At 40.1% G+C, this 20088-nt stretch overlaps 1 protein-coding gene across 4 annotated transcripts in view; it reads left to right on the top strand.

Annotated features, from left to right (window-relative positions):
- Positions 1-20088, top strand: part of LCOR (ligand dependent nuclear receptor corepressor) — a 90088-nt gene that overhangs the window by 33860 nt on the left and 36140 nt on the right. For all 4 annotated transcript variants that reach the window (XM_036385631.1, XM_036385632.2, XM_036385633.1 and 1 more), the window contains exons 4-6: positions 10858-10990; positions 15531-15818; positions 18684-18777. In XM_036385631.1, coding sequence (XP_036241524.1) covers positions 10858-10990; positions 15531-15818; positions 18684-18777 — 515 coding nt within the window. The remainder of the gene's footprint in view (positions 1-10857; positions 10991-15530; positions 15819-18683; positions 18778-20088) is intronic.

Genomic DNA, 20088 nt, shown 5'->3' with positions numbered 1-20088 from the left:
AATATTCAGTTGAGTATATTCATGTAGAAAGGAAAACACTATTGTCTACAGTGACATAAAGCGATTCATGTGTATTTAGAGAAAAAAGGAACGCACATACATGGACACACAACTAATCTCATTAGTTGGTGAGAGCAGAACAAGAAGGATAATACTCCTAAGCACATTACCTATTTTATAGATATATTTAAGCTACAAAAGTAGCAAGAGAGAAAATGACTTCTAGGAGCATATTCTGGATTCATAGGCAGCTTGATGCCAGAAGATTGATTCTGGTCTGCCAAGTTCTCTAAAATACCTGGGCTTCAGTGAAAGGACCTCTCACAATTCTTTCATTTGTGAAGAAGTGTTTTAAGGTACAGCATTTGAAGAAGTTATTTTAAAATTCAAAATTACTCTGTTATGATTTGGGTATTTTTAAAAGCTTGTAATTATTTTACACAAATCTGATGACCTTTGACTATGGAGGAGCATAACCAATAAGATATGAACTGTGGTAAATGTCTGAATAATTCTGAAGAGAAGTTATCACTCATCTAAAGCATTAACTTGTAGAATAATTGAAGGTGGCAAAGGAAATATCTGAAAATGAGTTGAAGTTGTAGAACTCCTACAATTTTTGATGGCTTTAGAATGTGTTTAAGCTGTGTACAGAGTTCCTCAAGTGTGCTGGAACATGCTCTAAAACATTTTAAATGGATTTCATCACTTAAACTCAAGCATTTAGACTGTCACTTTTGTATTGTGTCATTTTAAAATTATTTGATATGGAGGCTAAAACTTGAAAATATTGTTAGTGATAATCTCCAGATGTGTTTAGCAGTAATGCAGGGTTGCAGCTTTTCTTGTGCATCAGTGTTAATAGCTATGGATCAGTCAAGTTGCATGTTTTGAATTTGATAAATATGATGTCAGTCATCTTACTGTAAAAATACATATATTCAGTAAGTGAGGGAGGTCTTAAAACTGATTAAACCATCTGAATTTTTTTAATACTAAGCTGGGAGCAGTCATAGATGCTTTAAAGGACATGCTCAAAATTGAAAATGATCTTGATAAATTTGAATAACAGGACAAGACAGACCTGTTTTGTCAAGTCACAAGTTTCAGAGGTCTTAAGAGTGATAGGAATGTAAAATTAGTAAATGACTTCATGGACTGTTTCAAGAGAAGAATTTGTGTTAATACCTGGAGAGGAAAACCTGAATGCTGGTGAAGCCTCAAATGACTGTAGCATTTTGAGAGATGTAAACAAACTGAGTATCATTGAAATGAAAGCAACAAGAATGATATTTTCTTGCAGGTAGAAGGAACAAAGAGGTCTGCTACCCTTAAGGCTTGTCTACAGAAAATTGTTCTCCTTTGTGTTGGCTATGAATTAAAAAGACTATACAGTCTTAAGGAAAAAAAAAAAACACATTGGAGAAGACAATCTAGGGGTGTTTTAGCATTCCTTTCTTACTCAGTGTTCCTGCTTTTACATTGAGGTGGGGTGGGAGGCTGGATGGGGTCCATGGGGTTGACCAGTCAGCCATGGGTGGTCTCTGGGCAGCCTCCTCCTTTTTTTCCCCTGAAGATGGACAGGAATTATCTCATCCCGTTCTAGCTTGTGGGCTCTTCCCATTCCATCTGTGTGTGTGCTGTGGCTTAAACATGAAACTGCTGTTTGCACATCTACACAACAACAGCCTGCATCATAGAGTTCTCTTCATGTCAGCAGTTTAGCATTGGAATTGCTGTATCAACATTTCCTGCAAGGAGGCTCTCAGTGAGCATCCAGCAGTAGTGCTGACGAGGCTGGGCTGCCCAGGATAGGTGGTCTCACAAGGTCACACACTGACCTTGCCTTTTGAAAACCTGAGCTCTGTATTTCTAAGGCTCTTTGACTTAATTACATTGTTATGCTGTTTATCTTAATGTACAAAAAGAGCTTTAGCCCACAAAGAGCATGTGCAAACCACTCCAGGTATCTTTCTCTGAAGGTTTATTGTTCAGTAGTGATGCTGCATGTTCACTGGTGGATTCTAGGAATGCTCTGGGGCATTCTGTTCCCACCTGAAGAGAAGCACAAAGAGAATAGAAAGAATCCTGTGTTTATAAAAAATACCTAAAAGTAACTGAATGGCTATAAATACCCTGAAAAAAAGCCCAGTGAAAATACTATGTAGATATTATTGGGTTTTTCTTCTTCCTACTACCTGCATGTTGCTACTGAAAACTTTGATGTGATTTAGGACTGTAGAGTGAGTGGGTAAATCTGAAAGTAGTGGTTTTAAATAATGGTTATTGGGAAGAACCAGAAAATGTAAAAAAACCCACACCTAAAAAATCAACAGCCCCCCACCCTAACCAAAAAAAACCCAAAAACAACACAACCAAAAACAACAGAAATCAACCAACCAGACACTCCCAAACCAAACAAAAACACCTCACTTTTGGAAGTGGAATAGCAATCACAAATACTTAATGTGAAAGCTTGAACTTTCCTTCTGGGGAGAAAAAACCTGCAGATTCCTGGAATAATTATGGTACAATGGATGAGAAAACAATTAAAAGTGCAATAAGCAAGAACTATTTCCAGTGTATTTTGTCTCACGTAGTCAGTGCTGCACTGAACATGCCCGAAGACTTTTTTATTCAAAGTGCAAGGTTAAATCTGACTCTTTTACATAACTGTATTTCTTTGTTTTGATATCTTAGCATGGACACTGATAAAAACCATGCATTTAAGGAGATGCTCCTTAATTTGGGGAGTAAAAACTAAGCACTGCCATTTTCTTCCTATTATTCCTCTTCTCTCCTAAATGCAGATCAAGAGATCCTTTACTGAGCATAAGCCACTTAGAATTTATTTTTTTTGGGTGATCCCTTTTTCTTCATTCCTTCTCTATGTAGCAAGTGTACAGCTTTAGTTAGTTTCAGTAGATTAAATGGTACTCTTCTTACATTGCCTTTATATGAGTAATATAAAATACATTTGTTTATGGTGAGGCAGGGTGCTACTGGACTATTTTTCCACTGAGTTGCCAGGCTAGTATTTACAGTGTTTTGTTATAGATGCGTAAAGTGCTAGGAAGATTTGAAATGTATTGTGTTGGCCAAGGGTTATTTTTATTTTAGGCTTCTTCCAGAGCTATAGTCTGTTAAAGAAGAAGCTTCTCCTATGGGAGCAATCAGGTTTAAATCTGGTATGGAAGAAAACCTCAGTCATTTTGTGAGGCCTTCACTTCTGCAGGCTCTTACCTTCGCAGAATCAAAGATGTTTTTACTCACTTGTAACCTCTGTCATTGCATGTTCCTTATATTTCTGTTTGTCATAAAATACTGCTTTGTGTCTGTACCCTGAGATAGTATCTCCCTTTGCTTTTGAAAGAGAGCTTTTGGAAGCTGTTAAATCACAAATATTATATGAAAGCCCATCCATGTGGTTCAGGCCAGAGTCCACAGCATTTGGTATTATTACCCTTAGCACACAGTTCATGTGACTTCTGCGTTCGTTAATTTACTGTGGGCTTGTCATATAACCTTACTTCTTAAAGCTTTGAAGTTGAGACAGCACAAATTTAAGAATTGCTTATTTTTCATTTATTGTGATTTATAAATGAATTTCCAGTTCTTCCCTTCTAGATCCATGTGATATGAGTCTGAAATCAACTTACACAGTAGAGGCCAAAAAAACAGATGCAGCCTAAATATTATGGTAACTGATACTTTATAAAGGTTAACAAAACAAAACACTCCCTGAAGCCAAAGAGTAGCTGTGTATACATTCCTGCAGTAGGTAAATACAGGTATCTTTAATATAGCTTAAAATGAAAGTGGAAGGAGAGGGCCAGTAAAGAAATTTTTCTCCTGAGCAGGAGCAAGGCATTAAACTGATATAAGTGAAAAAAGGTGTGTGCATCTGGGGGTGGAACCTAAGCATTTAGATTTTGTATTTTTGTAACCTTGTCTTCTCGTTTCTTGACTGTACTTAAAATGAATGATGTATCCTGGCATCTCATGTGCCTAATTATCCTAGTTTGAATTTATTCTTGAGATTACTCAGCTGCTTCCAATTGTGAGAATGGATTTTATTTCATTGTAGGTGTTGTAATGGCTAACTAAAATTTATTTCACTTAAAAGTAGCTACTATTGAGCTTCTTCACATAAAGGTCCTGTTTGTTGATAATGCTTGGTCATTTTTTGCTTAGTTTGCATGAAGGATATATGGAGTAAGGAGAACTGTGGATATTTTGCCTTCAACAGTTATTTCTTGAATCTAAAAATAATAGCCAAAGAACAAGTGCTAGAAATGAGATTTGCAGCCAAATGCTTTTCTTCTTTATAATGGACTCTTATTTTCTGTATTGTTATCAAATCTTATGTTTGTGTAAGATCATCATCATTTATGTCTTGGGTTGTAGTGTAAGGTGTCACCAAAGTATGTATTCTACCACCACTTCCATCACCTTGTGATGAACTGTTAGTGATGGGTCCTTTGTATCAGCTGCATACCCCACCTATGAGTTGGGTGTAGTGTTCTCTTTGTTACACCCAGCCTAAGGATGGTCATCTCTGCTAATGTGCTGTCAAGGACTCCCCAAAACATCCTGTGTTTCATAGGATTACATCATTCCATTGTAAAATTCCCCGTCCTGGGGTAGGTACTGAACTGTTCCTGCCTGGATTTGAGGGTGTTGTATGATCTCAAGGTCTGGGGACTTGGAGGAACCACCACTGGACCCCTGGGGAAGGAGCAGACCATCCACAGGACCACTGCTTTGACAAGTCCACATGCATCATTTCAATGGGACTGCAAGCACCATTTAATCAGACTGCCACCACCACCCTGACCAAGAGGGTGCCAAAACTCTTTGTCAGTTTAAGCCAGTGTTTCTGTACCATTGCCTTTAATGTAACTTTCCTATTAAATTGTAGCTCCATGTGGAAATCACTTGCAAGGTATTTGTGTAGGGTTAATTTCTCCCTCTGTTGACCTTCAAACCAGCACATATTTTGACAACCAACGTGCAGCATCCTGAGAGACATCAGAATTGCAGTTTTGCATTGTATTACAGAAACTGCCTATTCACCATGATGCTTGACATGTTCGCATGGATGTTGTACCTTGCTCTCCATATTTTTCTGCACATGGGGAAGTATTTGCCAGTTGTGATACTCCTTTTGAGACCAGGGAATGCTATGAAAATTGCTTTGTTGGTTCTAAATTGCTTTGTTAGTTCTTTATGTCTACTGCATGATAATATCAGAGGCAGTGAACCTCATTTAGATTATATATTCAGTTTTGTTCTCCTGTCCTGGTCTGGACTGCTGGTTACGGGGCCTTTTTAATAATCTCACCCAGCCAATAGTGGGAAGAGTAGAGAATGGTTTCTTCCAGCTTTTCAGGCCCAACACAACAGTTTTTGAAAATACTGAGTTCTGTCTGGATGTCAAGGATGGCATAATCTTGTTAGTTTTGCTCTGTCTTCTCTGTATGGCCTGCACTGTGTATGCCATGCTTGGAGTCAGGACCAAGCTTGGTGTAGTCCAAGCATATTCAGGAGGAGGAGGAGGAAAAAAGAAGCCAATCAGCAGGCACCGTGTCTAAACAAGCTGTCACTGAGCCATGACAGCCTAAGTCAGTAGCAGTTGCCTCTGTTCAAGAAAAAGAAATTGAAGAGCAAATCGGTCAGCATAGGGACTGATGAGGGGGCAGCAGGACCTTCGTACCCAGGTGGAAGAGACAGAGCTGGAGATCGTCACTCGGTCTCTGTCCCTGGGTGAGTTGTGTGAGCTGCGGAGCGAGTTCACCTGCCAGGTAAACGAGTCCTTTCTGAGCTGGCTGCTGCACATCTGGGACGCTGCAGCCAGTGACACCATTCTGAAAGGATGTGAGGCTGGGATTGCTGTCCCAGGATGTGGTCATTGACCAGGGGATCAGTGAAACCCTGGAAACTCTTAGCTTCTGGCAGTGGCTACTAGCAAGTAAAAGGACTAGGTACCTTTGTAAAGGGGACATCCACGTGCAAAAAGGAATCTGGAGCACAATGGAACAAGGTATCCAATGCCTAAGGGAATTAGCTGTGCTGGAGATATTTTTTCCGGAAGATGAGAGATTCCCTAAGAGCCCAGATGGTGTCCAGTGCACATCACAAATGTGGTTGAAATTCGCATGGCTCAGACCAGAAATATATTCCCACTACATAGCAACACTGCAATGGAAGGAAGGAGAGGACAAGGTGGATGCATTGGTCAACGAACTTAAGACTTTACAAGGGTGCTGTCACTGCCCTGTTATGCACCCGCATCTCATATGTGGAAACAAAGCTGGCTGGGCATGTCTGGAGCTTGGAAGACGAAGTTGAAGAAGGTCACCAGAAACTGAGGAAGGAGCTTAAGGAAGGAATTTACCACATCTTGCCAGAACCAAGAAGAGTCTATGTCATTTGGACCAGATGTCCCCCAGCCAAGGAGAGAGGATACGCTCCATGAGGTAACCTCTGGTTTTTCCTTCAGGACCGTGGAGAAGACATGAAGAAATGGGGTGTACCTCTTCCTTAGCCACCCAAGTACATGAAGTGAAAGGAGGAGCAACAACCGCAAGAAGGTCATCTAGAGTCAACGCTGCTTCGGTCTCTCTTAGACAAAGCTCCAGGTGGTAAAGGAATGATGATATTGCCAACTCTCTTGAGGGAACGTCAAGGTCATATTTATAGGAGAAGAGCAATGTGTACAATGACCGGGATTTAGAGGGGCCCATGCCTTTAGCCAGGTAGGGCAGGGGGACAGTCGGATCTATTGGACTGTGTGGATCCAGTGGCTTGGCATGTCTGACCCATAAAGGTTTATGGCTTTGGTTGACACCAGTGCTCAATGTACCCTGATGTCATCAAGGTATGTGGGAGTGGAATCTATTTCTATTTTTGAGGTGACAGGGGGATCCTAGCAGCTGACTGTATTGGATGCTGAAGTGAGCTTGACTGGGAAGGAGTAGCAGAAACACCCCATTGTGACTGGTACAGAGGCCCCATGCATCCTCAGCATAGACTATCTCAGGGCTCAAAATGACATTGCTGGGCTTTTAGGATAGCTGCTCTAGAGACAGAGCAAATCAGACAACTGAATACCTTGCCTGGTCTCTCAGACAGCCCCTCTGCTGTAACAACAGGTACCAATCACCACAGCAACAGTGCACCATCGGCAATATCGCAGCGACCGAGACTCTCCCATCCGTAAGATGAGTCCTGAACTGGAGAGCTAAGGGGTGGTCAGCAAGACTCATTCACCCTTTAACAGCCCTCTATGGCTTGTGCATAAGTCCAGTAGAGAATGTAGCCTGACGGTGGATTACCTTGGCCTGAATTAAATCCTGCCACCACTGAGTGCTGCTGTGCCAGCCATGTTGCAGCTTCAGTATGAGCTGGAGTCCAAGGCAGTAAAGTGGCATGCAACCATTGACATTGCCAATGATTTTTCTCTGTTTCTTTGGCAGCAGACTGCAAGCACCAGTTTGCTTTCACCTGTAAGGGTGTGCAATATACTCGGAATTGACTGCCCCAGGGGTGGAAGCAGAGTTCCACTGTCTGCCATGGACTGATCCACACTGCACTGGAAAAGGGTAGGGCTCCAGAATATCTGCAGTACATCAATGACACCATCATAGGGAGGAACACAGCTGGGGAAGTCTTCGAGAAAGGAGAGAAGATAATCCAGATTGTCCTGAAAGCTTGCCACTAAATGAAGTAAGGTTGAGGGACCTGCTCAAGAAATCAAGTTTTAAGTAAAGTGGCAAGATAGACATTGCCAGGTTTCAATAGAAGTGATTAACAAAATAACATCTATGTCTCTACCAACCAACAAGAAAGAAATGTAGGCCTTCCTAGGTGCTGTGGGCTTTTGGAGGATGCATATCCCAGAGTACAGTACAGTTGTAAGCCCCCTCAGTCTCATGACACAAAAGAAAAAATATTTCCGGTGGGGCCCTGAACAAGCTTTTGAATTAAACAGGCAATTCCCATGCAGTAGCCCTTTGGTCAGTCAGGACAGGGCAGGAAGTAAAAAATGTGCTCTACACTGTGGCCAGGGGAAATGATCCTTCCTGGAGCCTCTTACAGAGACCTGAGGAGACCTGAGGATGACTGTTGGGATTCTGGAGTTGGGGATACAAAGGGTCTGAGGCCAGCTGTACCCCAGCTGAGGAAGAGATTCTTGCAGCCTACAAAGGGGTTCAAGTCACCTCAGAAGTGATTGGCACTGAAGCACAGCTGCTTCTGTCAACCTCACTACCAGTGCTGGGCTGGGTCTTCAAAGGGAAGGTTCCTTCTACACATCATGCCACTGATGCCATGTGGAGCAACTGGATCATGCTGATCACACAGGGAACCTAGGTGGGAAATCCTAATCTCACTGAGATTCTGGAAATCATAACAAGATGGCCTGAGGGTGAGAGTTTTGGACTATCTTCTGAAGAAGAAGAGGAGCAGGTGACATGTGCTGAGGAGGCCCCACCAAATAACCAACTACCAGAGAATGAAAAGTGATAACGCCCTCTTCACCAAGGGTTCCTGCCCAATTGTAGAAACAAACCAGAAATGGAAAGCTGCTCTGAGGACCCCCGCACAGAAAGCTGCAGCAGCTACCACGGAACAAGGCAGATCAAGTCAACTTGCAGAGGTTAAAGCCGTCCAGCTGGCTTTGAATATTGCTGAATGAGAGAAGTGGCCGAGACTCTACACTGACTTGTGGATGGTAGCTAATGCTCTGTGGGGGTGGCTGGATCGGTGGATAAAGGCCAAATGACAGCGCAGAGGGAAACCCATCTGGGCTGCTGAGATCTGGCAAGACATTGCTGCCCGGGTAGAGAAGCTGACTCTGAAGGTCTGTCACATCAATGTATGTGTACCCAAAAGTCAGGCTAATGAAGTAACAACATGCAGGTGAATTTTGCTGCCAAGATTCAAGTATCTCAGGTAGATCTGGACTGGTAGCACAAAGGAGAATTACTTCTAGCTTGTTAGGCCCTTGATACCTCCAGTCATCAGGGGCATACCAATGGGCCTGTGACCACTCCTGTGGACTTAAACATAGACAGTATCTCTCATGGATGACTGTGAGAAGTGTGCTGCAATCAAGCAAGCCAAGTGGATGAAGCCTCTTATGGTATGGTAGACAGTAGTCAAAATATAGTGTCATGGTTTGACACTGGCACTCGTTGCTCTTCTCCCATCAGACATCCTACTGCAGATGGATTCTCAGACAGCCCAGGCAAGGTGTTCAATTGCTGGATGCCCTCTGTCTCTACATGTCTCGACCACCACATATAGGTACAAGGAAGCATGGCAAATTGACTACATCACCCTTCCCCAAACCTGCCAAGGCAAGTGCTATGTGCTGACTGTGGTGGGAGCAACTACTGGATGGCTGGAGACCTACCCTGTGCCTCACACCACTGCCCAGAACACCATCTTGGACCTGGAAAAGCAAGTCCCGTGGAGACATGGCACCCCGGAAAGAATTGAGTCTGACAATGGGACTTGTTTCAAGAACAAACTTATAAAACCCTGGGCTAGGGAACATGGCATTGAGTAGATGTACTGTATTCCTTATAATGAACCAGCTGCTGGGAAGGTGGATGGTGCAATGGACTATTAAAAACCACCCTGAAAGCATTGGGCAGGGGGACCATCAAAAACTGAGAGCTGCATTTAGCAAAGGCCACCTGGTCACCAACATCAATCAAGCTGATCCTGCCCAGTCAGAACCCTTGCACATGGTAGAAGGAGATAAAGTCCCTGTGGTACACATAAGAGGTATGTTAGGACAGATAGTTTGGATTAATCCTACCTCAGGCAATGGCAAATCCATCCATGGAATTGTTATTGCTCAAGGACCTGGTTATACTTAGTGGGTAATGCAGAAAGATGGGGAAACTTGTTAGGTACCTCAACACACCTAATTTTAAACAAGAACTGTGTGTAATGTTTCATTGTGTGCATGTATGTATATATATATATATATATAAAGTAGAGTTAAAGAAGGTTATTAATTTGGATATGATGTAGATGGTGTAGAATAAGGGGTGAATAATGTTACAATACAAGGTGCCACCAAAATATGTATTTTACCACCACTTCCATCACCTTGTGATGAACTGTTAGTGATGGGTCCTTTGTATCAGCTGCATACCCCACCTATGAGTTGGGTGTAGTGTTCTCTTTGTTACACCCAGCCTAAGGATGGTCATCTCTGCTAATGTGCTGTCAAGGACTCCCCAAAACATCCTGTGTTTCATAGGATTACATCATTCCATTGTAAAATTCCCCGTCCTGGGGTAGGTACTGAACTGTTCCTGCCTGGATTTGAGGGTGTTGTATGATCTCAAGGTCTGGGGACTTGGAGGAACCACCACTGGACCCCTGGGGAAGGAGCAGACCTTCCACAGGACCACTGCTTTGACAAGTCCACATGCATCATTTCAATGGGACTGCAAGCACCATTTAATCAGACTGCCACCACCACCCTGACCAAGAGGGTGCCAAAACTCTTTGTCAGTTTAAGCCAGTGTTTCTGTACCATTGCCTTTAATGTAACTTTCCTATTAAATTGTAGCTCCATGTGGAAATCACTTGCAAGGTATTTGTGTAGGGTTAATTTCTCCCTCTGGTTGACCTTCAAACCAGTCCAATTTACAACAAGAAAACAGGACAAAGTACAATGTTCTGATGCAGCCAAAAAAACAAGGTTTGATTTAAATAAATTCAACTGTGCTGAGTACCTTAAAATGTTTTGAATTTAGTAAAATATTGAGTGCCTAGGGAACGTCATTAATTTTGGAGTCTGGAAGATCTTACAAATATTAAATATCTTTGCAGGAACACTTAGTCAGTCTGGATGAGCCAGCCTCGGAAGCTGGACAAGAAGCTCTGCTTAGACAAGAGCAAGCAAAAATCATTCGTTTTGAAAGGCAAGCGGAAGAGTTCCTCAATGCAGTCTTTTACAGAAAAGGTTGGTTTTAATGGGGGAGGAGGATGCGGGAAATGGTCTCTCTTGTGATCTTTTTGCATGCAATGTAGGTATCAAAGATCTGATGTTCAAGTGGAATGTTCAGTATTTTTCAGTTATCTTCTTTATATATATTTATCAAGGATAAAAATTGACTCTGAAGTAATGTAGCAACATAACAGTGTGGGCTTGGGACATTGGAAGAGAGTATTGATGCCTAGGGAGCATAAAACTGTTTAACCCTAAACCAAATCTCTCCATGAGATCCTGGTGTTTTCACTTTTGGAGAGATGACTCAGTTCTTACCCCGCAGAACTGTTTCCCATAGCCAGTGTTTAGGTGGGTGGGCTGTTTGGAAGAAAGGTCAAGTGGCAGTGGTGGTTGTAGGTGGATAATGTGTATTCTTTTTTTTTTTCTTTAATAATTTTATTTTGATGGGATATGTACTAATGCAGTTTTTCTTAAAGGTCATCAGTCTTTTCACTATTGGTAATGATTACCTACCCTATTCCCAACAATCTAGAGTATAAAATATTATTGGAATAGTGCTACGGGGAATATATGAAGAATTCAAAATGTGGTCAACAAAAGAATTGCTGTAGAATATGCCAAGAACATGCTCAGTGCTAGAAAATCACCTAAATATTTTCTGGAGAGTTGTTGCTTAAACTGCTCTTAAGGAAGGCACAGAGCTCATTTCACTGTTTTCTACAAATCTGAGAAACATTAATCCAGAGGTTGCTTCCAAATGCATCCTGAATGAAAGTACATCGTACTTATCAGTCTAACCCATGTGTGAGAAAATCTGCCAAATCAGTAATTCCAACCTATCTGCTGGGGGACAATGCAAGGCTTCAGTTTAACAAATTAGAAATTGCTGTAGCCAGTCCTCAGCCCCTCCTTCCAGTGACCAAAATATTTAAAGGTGTTTTAAGTAGATAACAGTATCTTAGCCTTTCTTTTATGACTCAAATGAATAAATACAAGCTATACATTATGATGCTTCTATACTTTTTGCAATACATGGAGGATGTTGGGAAGGATAGTTATTGCATTACTACTGATAGTTCAGATAATGCCTTTATTCCAAGGCTTCCTTTTTAAGTTTTCTTTTTTTCTTGTAAGCTTAATGTTTCCTTTTGCTTTTGAGTTTATCCCATTTATCTTCAAATCCAGAAGGAATTTAAGAAAACTAAAGTCTAGAGAAAACAGGTTTTTTCCATATTGCTTTTTCTGGTGATGAAAAAAAAAGCCTTTCCATCATTTTCAAATTGTTTGTTTAAGACCTCATTCGTTTACCACTAAATCTTAAATCTTTATGTATGACGTGTCTTTTAGGAAAGGATGCTTTTTTAAATTCACTGAGGAGCCAGCAGCAGATAGTGCAGTTTGTTAATGAATGGTATAATACTCTGTCTGTGGCTGGATACCCAGAATAAAGATAATGAAACATGTCAGATGTCTAAGAATCTTTGAGAATTTTTTTTAAATATAGCCTTGTTTTTCTTCCTTGGACAAAGCTGTGCTTGGTGCGAGAGTAACAGGCGAGGGGTAGAAGCCTGGCAGGAAGTCAGTTCTGAATCCTTAATGCATGATTTTCAAGCTTGCCTGTATTTAGATTGCTTGAAATCTAACTCATGCTACTGCCATAAGATCCCAAGGCACTGTCATACCGAAGAGGACACAAAGAATGGCAGAACTCTAATGTTCCTACATTGCTTAGAGATGCTGAGCTCTCCTGGCTTCCTGCCAGCAATTAGTTTTTTTCTTCTTTCCATCCTCACTGCCAGTAACATTTGAGATGGGTATTTTGTAGCCTGGGTAGATCAGAGAAAATGCAGCTGCTCTCTGAACACTGGCCACACATTAATGTACTGAACATGAATAGGGAATTAACAAGATCAGCAAACTTCTTCAACAGGTTTACTGTCCATTACTCTTAGTCCTTCCTCTGAAGTTTGTGTCCCTGGCAACTCTGACCCAGTAATGCTTCCTTCAAATACTTGTATTTTTCCAGTGAAAGCAGAGTGGTAGTACTTCGTTGTCTGTTACCTTTACTTTGTGGCAGGACAGGACCTTCTTCTGGTTTAATGAAATCATTAAATCCTTTATTTGTTTGATACTGCCCTTTTAAGATTTTGATATAAAAATACACAAAAGCTATTAAGGCTTTAAAGCTCAGAGGTACTGCTTCAGACTATGTATAGCTGATATTTTTTGCTGAATTTTCTCTTCTAAGAGAATGTCTATGTTTTAGTTAATTTTAGTTTTATTTTCCTAAAAAAACCTGAACAGGTGGAGTCAAGATAGATATGTGGTTGATTTCAAGTGATGCTGGATGGGCACCAGCACATATTTTCCACTCCTGAACAGCTTTAATCTTCAGCATACAGGCTTTATATTAAGCAAGAAGCCTTTAATGTGCTAGGTATCTACCCTTCTGCTTGGAGACAGAGTTTTCTGACCCAAATTAGTGCATTTATCTTGAACAGCACTAGAAAGTTGTCATTCTGGTCTGATTCTATGAAGTTGCAGATTACAAGGATGCATGGCTGTAGGCATATGTAATATTTTATTTCTGAATGTGTAAATATGTTCAGATGTAAACATTTTTGAAATGAACATATGAACATGGTGCACAGTAAGGGCCTGATTCTTCGTTCAGAAAACACAAGTGCCGTAAAGCTCTGCATTCCTGCCAGCCCCACTTGTATATGCTAAAAGCACATGTCAAACAGTTGGTATCTTTCTGGTCATGCCATCAAATTGTGTCCCTCTGGACCTCCTTAGAGCCTTTCTATGTCCTTCAGGAGGTTATAGTGAAGAGATTAGAAAAGTAGAAGAAATGCCACCACAGCAGAACAAAACCCTCACACTTTTTCAGGCTGGTGTCCTTGTGGACCATTTGGGAAGCAAGTGAGATTATAAATGTACCAAAATTTAGGTTTGGTTCATTTTTTGGTGTCTTCTTAAAACTGTAGTATTTGATACTTAAGAACAAGTAAAATCTACAGGATGTTTTAAAGAAAATGGTTACATATTTACATAAACATCCTCGAAATTTATAGGATTTACAGAAATTTACTGTAAGAATGTACGTGGTGACTGTATAAGATCTTAGGTGTAGAAAGCTGTGCTTAACAGAAAGGAGTTCGGGCCTGATAAGTATTTAAAGCTCAATATGATGTTTCATCAAGAAACAGGCTGCTACTGCTGCTCTTTGATTTGTAGGCAGCTCGCTCAAACCTTCATGTCAGTCATCCTTTACACATACCATAAAGCTGGTTTGTTGGATTGATGTACTTTTGACAAAAATGGTGGCAAAAGGCAAATTCTAACACTGAAAGGTCCCACAGAAGATTTTCCTAATGCTTCTAATAGCTCAATCTCAATAGATTACCTTTCAACCTGGGCAATTTTTTTTAAAGAGGTAGTAAACCCTTCTCTATTGTTCCCTCTTGAGAGCTGCTTTTAAAGATTTATTTGGTCTTCTACTGTACAGTTGTTTTCTGAATGTTTCTTCGGTAATAGAAAATCAAACCTTTTGAGCCATTTCTGGAATAGTGGTGTGGTTTTCTGTGCTTTGGGGTTTTTTGGGAGTATTGTGGGTGGTTGCTGTTTGTTGTTGTTGGTTTGGTGTTTGGGGGTTTGTTTGTTTGTTTAAAAACCACAAAACTGATTTGGCCAGAGAACACAGTGTTTCAAGTGAAGTGGCAGGACTTAGCTTTTGGGATTTAGGAGTTACAGATTTACTTTTTCATCACAAATTACTACTGGTCTAAAATAGTGATTTTTGTCAATAAATTTTTGTGCTGTCCACATGCCCAGATACCTTTTTATTTATACGCTATTTCATAGAAATAAATTGCAATGCCTACTTGTTCCATTTCACATCCGTTACTAATAGATTTAGCAGCTCCTCTAGAAATAGAATTACTTGTCATGTGACATATCTTGGGGTTTTATGTATATGCAAGTTCTTTGGGTGATTTCTGATCCTGCATTGATTGCAATGTTAGAAATATCAAAAGGAATACATAGAATGAGAAGGAAGACACTTGAACATTTGATCTTCATGCAAATTATTTCAATTTATCAGAACTACAGGGCTTTATTTCTCAGTAAACTTAGAGGGGACTGCTGCAAATTTATTTTCCATTTTACCTTTCTGTAGCTGCAGGTAAGTTATGCAACTCTTCCACTGTGTAACCTGTTCAATATTTTTGGATGAGCTCCATTACTTGGCACTTAAGCTCTCCTTTTCATTTCCACACCTCTTAAAGGTCTGGTAGAATATTATATTTTAAAACAAAATATGAGATTGTATATTTTTTTTAGCAAAGTGTTATTTTGGGAAGGCTGTACCTCAATTAGCAATGGTTCTTATTCAGGTATTCTAAGGCTAAAGTACATTTTCTACAGAAACTATTTTATCTTTGTTTTTTTTTTTTCCCTGGATTTGTTTTGGTAAATAAACAATGACTTAATATAAAAGCTGTTTTACTTAAAGTGCTTCCTTAAAAGAAATCTCTAATATTTGCAGACAGTCCTAGGGTCTCTGACCCAAATATTCCCCTAGTGGCCCGTGAGATCATGCAGCGAATGATCCGACAGTTTGCTGCTGAATATACCTCAAAAAATAGCTCTACTCAGGACTCCAGCCAGCCCAATAGCACAAAGAACCAAAGCCTGCTGAAAGCATCTCTGGTCGCCTCCTCTCCCACGGCTGCAACTGCTCAGAACCCTGTGCTCAGCAAACTGCTCATGGCTGACCAAGACTCACCTCTGGACCTTACTGTCAGAAAGTCTCAGTCAGAACCTAGTGAACAAGGTAGGACTCTTACCAGTGTCTTGCATCCTGTGGCAGTCCATTAATGGCATTCTTATTGCAGAACCAATTAGAAGGTTGCACTTTTGCATAAAATTTAAAGTGGAAAAGCAGTAGATGGTTTTACAGTTAAATAATGACTAGTTCAGTGTGCCTGGGAGAGAAAAGACTTTTTGAAAGAATGTAGACCCATAGACATGAGACATTCTTCAGAAGAAGGGCAAAGGGGATGGACATGCTCTAGACTCCAAGGATGAATGTGCTGTTCCTACTGGGAAATGCAAGAAACAGTCTGCCAAAATAGACTGTACACTTGCTGATAAGAGAAGTTCACATGGTCATAAAAATCATAATGCTGTCTCTTCTCTGAAGATTTAGTGCACAATTTGACTGAAAGGCTGATTTATTTCCTTTCTGGTTGTGGTGTGAGAAGAGTATCTTTAAAAATCTGTGAGAAATTGCTTTGTGAAGGCTATGAAAATTATACCCATGAACTGCACTAAACTTCCAGGTTTGTGTGTTTGGAAGAAATGTCTCTTTTCTACCTTAAAAATAGACTTGTTCTGCAGAGCACAGATTGAATAAATCCTAACAGTGTTTCAGAGCTTATTTTAATTCAAAAACCTTCCTTTCCATCAAAAATGCTTTTTTTTTTTTAAGGAGCAAATTCTGTGAGTGATATAGTATATGAACTTTTCTTTTCTGAAATTGTTGAATCCTAAGTGTATTGTACTGATTAAAATTAGACCCTTTATCCTTCTTCAGAAAAATGTTAGTGCTTGAAGTCATTCTGTCACAGTAGGCTGTCCATCTGCAAATGGAAAAGTTGCCTGAAAAAAAAGCGTTTTTCTAGCTATGACAGAAAAGTAGGTATCCCTTTATTCTTTTAAATTTGGTTTATGAAGCTTTTTGTCAAGTTAATTTTATGTGTCCAGTAATATGCAGCTTGGACATCTGGACACATACTGCAGTTACAGCACTTACTGAAAGCTGTCGTTGCACTTCAGTTACAAACTGCAGTGAGAGGTTGAATAGTGTCTCTCTTGAAATGTGGACCTGTACAGTTAGCTGATAGGCATTTGTTTCTAGCTGTCTTTATTATAAATGCATTCTGTGAGTGTGTTTTGCATGTATGTTTATAAATGTTAAACTGTTCTCATTGTTAAACTTTTTGCTGAAAGAAAGAGGGAGAGAATCAGTTTTGCTTTTGGTTTGTTCCCTTTTAATTAGAGGATGGTATGGTGAAGAAAAAAGCAGGAACACGAACTGTTCTTTAGCCACCATGTGATGGAAAAAGCTGTAAGATAATGAATGGTGTTCATAACGCTCGTTATGAGAGTAGAACATGTGCATATTGAATTATACAGTAATCTGTTTGCTGATGTAAATTTTTTTCCCAATTTACATTTAATGTAATTGGAAAGAGATTTTGCCAAACTTGTTAATGAGAGATTTCAGAGGCTGTCATGAAAGATTGCTAGTGGTGCTTTGTGCTATAGTTTGTTCTAGGGGGTTGAAGGGTACCTAGCTAGTTGTACACTTCTCCCTGGGGTGTGAGGTTGGCTCTGCTTCTCCTCAGGGGCTTCTAGGTCATACTGACTCTTCTGAGGAGGAAGCATGGATGCAAGTGCCTCCAGCAGCTGCCTGTGCTGTCCAGCCTCTTGAAAAGAATGAAAGACTTGATCCAGTCTGTGTCTCTTGTGCCTGCATAAGTGATGTTCAAAAAGAAAATTTAATTATCTGCTTGCTTAAGTTTGGGTTATGGTGTGTTCCCAAATGCAGTGGGTGGAACAGCTTTTCGTAAGTTAATTCTAGTTCACTGTTTATCATGTTTTTTCTCCATATGTCAAATGAGAACTTTAAGCGATCTGAAAGCTGCCTTACATTGTTCTTGTGTTGGGTGGTATTCACTTGATTAGATGGAATGAGTGAGGAGCTCTCATATGTCTCAAGTTCACCTTGCCAACAGGTTTCATTTATCTCTGCCTCATAAATTCCTCGTTTCAAAGTTTCCAGGAACTTCAGATGTCTGGGCTGCTTCAATGACAATGTTGCACTTATTAAAATGACTAGAATTTCCAGCTGCTTCAGTGCAGCAGGAGCAAGGCTTTCCTGGTGAAACATGCTCCCTTTTCTGGTGCCTATAAAGGCAGAGTTTACATAAAGGTTTGCAGGGGAGCATGGGGGAGCTTGAGGATGTGCCATTAGTGAGAGTGGAGGAAGCAGTCTAACAGGAAAACCAATTTGGCATATGGAAGAGAGGGAATAAAATGGCACAATAGAGGTGAAAGGCAGCAGCTTTTCCAGTAGGGACCCCTTGGAGATATGAAAAAAAAAAAAAAGATGAAGCTGGCTGCCATGTGAGAAGGAATCTCACATCTATGTGTGTGTTAATTTAATTTCCAGTATGAAATTCTCAGTGAATTTTCCTACAAGAGATTTGGATATAAAAAAAAAAAATCCTAGTACTGGCTTGCAGCCTCCCTTTAAGGAGGGGAATATCTCAGATTGACAAATCTTGAAGATTGTCTCAGTTCTGGACCACTGAAAGGTAGTTATGTGATAGGCTCTGTTGTATCCAAAACTGTCACTTGTAGGTAATTTGTTATGCTATGTCTCCTGTAACAGATGCACTTTTAATTTTGTTAATTTTTATTGTGATTTCTGAAGACTATATTGAAGTCACATGTAAACCATATTGCAAAAAAATCCCAAGCCTTATTTTGTTCAAAAATAAAATAAACCAAAAAATGTGTGCTAAAAATTACTTCAGCTCAGAAGACTTGCTTTTTCTTTTCAGCTGAAGACAAGATCAGCATGGCTGATCCTGCTTCTTCAAACACTGAAGTCATTCTTTTGTCTCTACAGACGGTGTGCTTGATTTATCCACTAAGAAGAGTCCTGGTGCTGGCAGCACCTCTCTGAGTCACTCTCCAGGGTGCTCTAGTACTTCGGGAAATGGGTAAGAGAAAGCAACTTACTGTGACCTTTAAAACAGTGTTTTTACTAAAAATGTGTGCTTAGCTCCTGGTAATTTTAAGTTTCTTTTGGTGTTAACCCTTTGGAGTAATGTGTTTTCAACTTGTACCTTTGGCAAATACCTTCACCCCACCTGCCAAATAAGAGTTGTTGCCGACTGAGACAGGTTTAAGTTGCAGTTAAAGACTCTAATATCTGTTAGTTTTGCCAATTTGGTGCTTATCCAGAGATCCTTCCATTACCTGTTTCTTGGGGTTAGTGATAGGTTATTGCTGTGAACATGCAAGTTCAAATAAGTGCATGAAGAGTCTTAGAGGCTTTGCAGTATATTTAGACCTCATTTCACTTAGGGCAAAGTTAGCTAAACAGGAAAGTTTATTTTAGAGGTAACAATGATTTGGGTGATAAACCATGCTGAATTAGATTTAAATCACTGCATGATTTTTGTTAATATTTCCTAGCATGAACCACAACTTAGATAAGGACATGGGGCAGGAAGTCTGGTAGTTCAGAAAACTTTAAATGTAACTTTGTATTTGTGATTGTTCTGTAGTGCTGAACAAGTTTTTTTTAGAAATAATCACAAAGTATGTGGTGTACTACTCTTGCCTAATCAGTTCAAGGTGTGAAATACTGTTAAATAAAAAAACAGTCTTTAGGTTTCATATTTCTAATGGTCACCATTTGCATACATTTAGAAACCCTTTACTCTTGGTCAGGAGGCTGACTGGGACAGTCAGCCTTGGAGAGGCTGACTGGGACAAAGAAGGGGTTTGGGTGTTGATTATCTTGAAGCTACTGTGAACAAATATTTTTTACTGAAGTACAGAAATAGCATATGGTTTAAAGTGCTATTTAATTGCTGGATTTAGCTTTATGATAGCCTTTGAAAACTTGAAAATCTCAACTAGCAACACTCTTCCACCACCATTCCCATGTACTGCTAACAGCTGATTGAATTTTTGCATTTCTCTTTGGAAAAATATACTGTCTCAGATTTCTCTTTTCAGTATTACTTTTCCATTTAATATTTCTATTAATAAAATACTTCAATCCCTCTTTAAAACTTAGTCTTAATACTTTTTACAATTCTTTAGCATAAACCTTCCCTAGCAGTACTTCTCCTCTAATTCTGAACAGGTTATTTCCATCTTTATTTTCCTAGGAAGGCAGCAAAAGCCACTGAGGCTCTGTACTGTTTGTTCCCTTGTTTGTGAATCAAGTGAAGGCCAAAGTCCAACACACAGGGATGGCAGGGCCAGCATCTGGCACTGTCCTGCTCAGTCTTGTGGGT

This window comes from Molothrus ater, chromosome 8 (genome assembly GCF_012460135.2).
Source record: "Molothrus ater isolate BHLD 08-10-18 breed brown headed cowbird chromosome 8, BPBGC_Mater_1.1, whole genome shotgun sequence".
Lineage (NCBI taxonomy): Eukaryota > Metazoa > Chordata > Aves > Passeriformes > Icteridae > Molothrus > Molothrus ater.
Note: the sequence above shows the minus strand (reverse complement) of the source record. Positions and strands in the feature narration are given on the sequence as shown.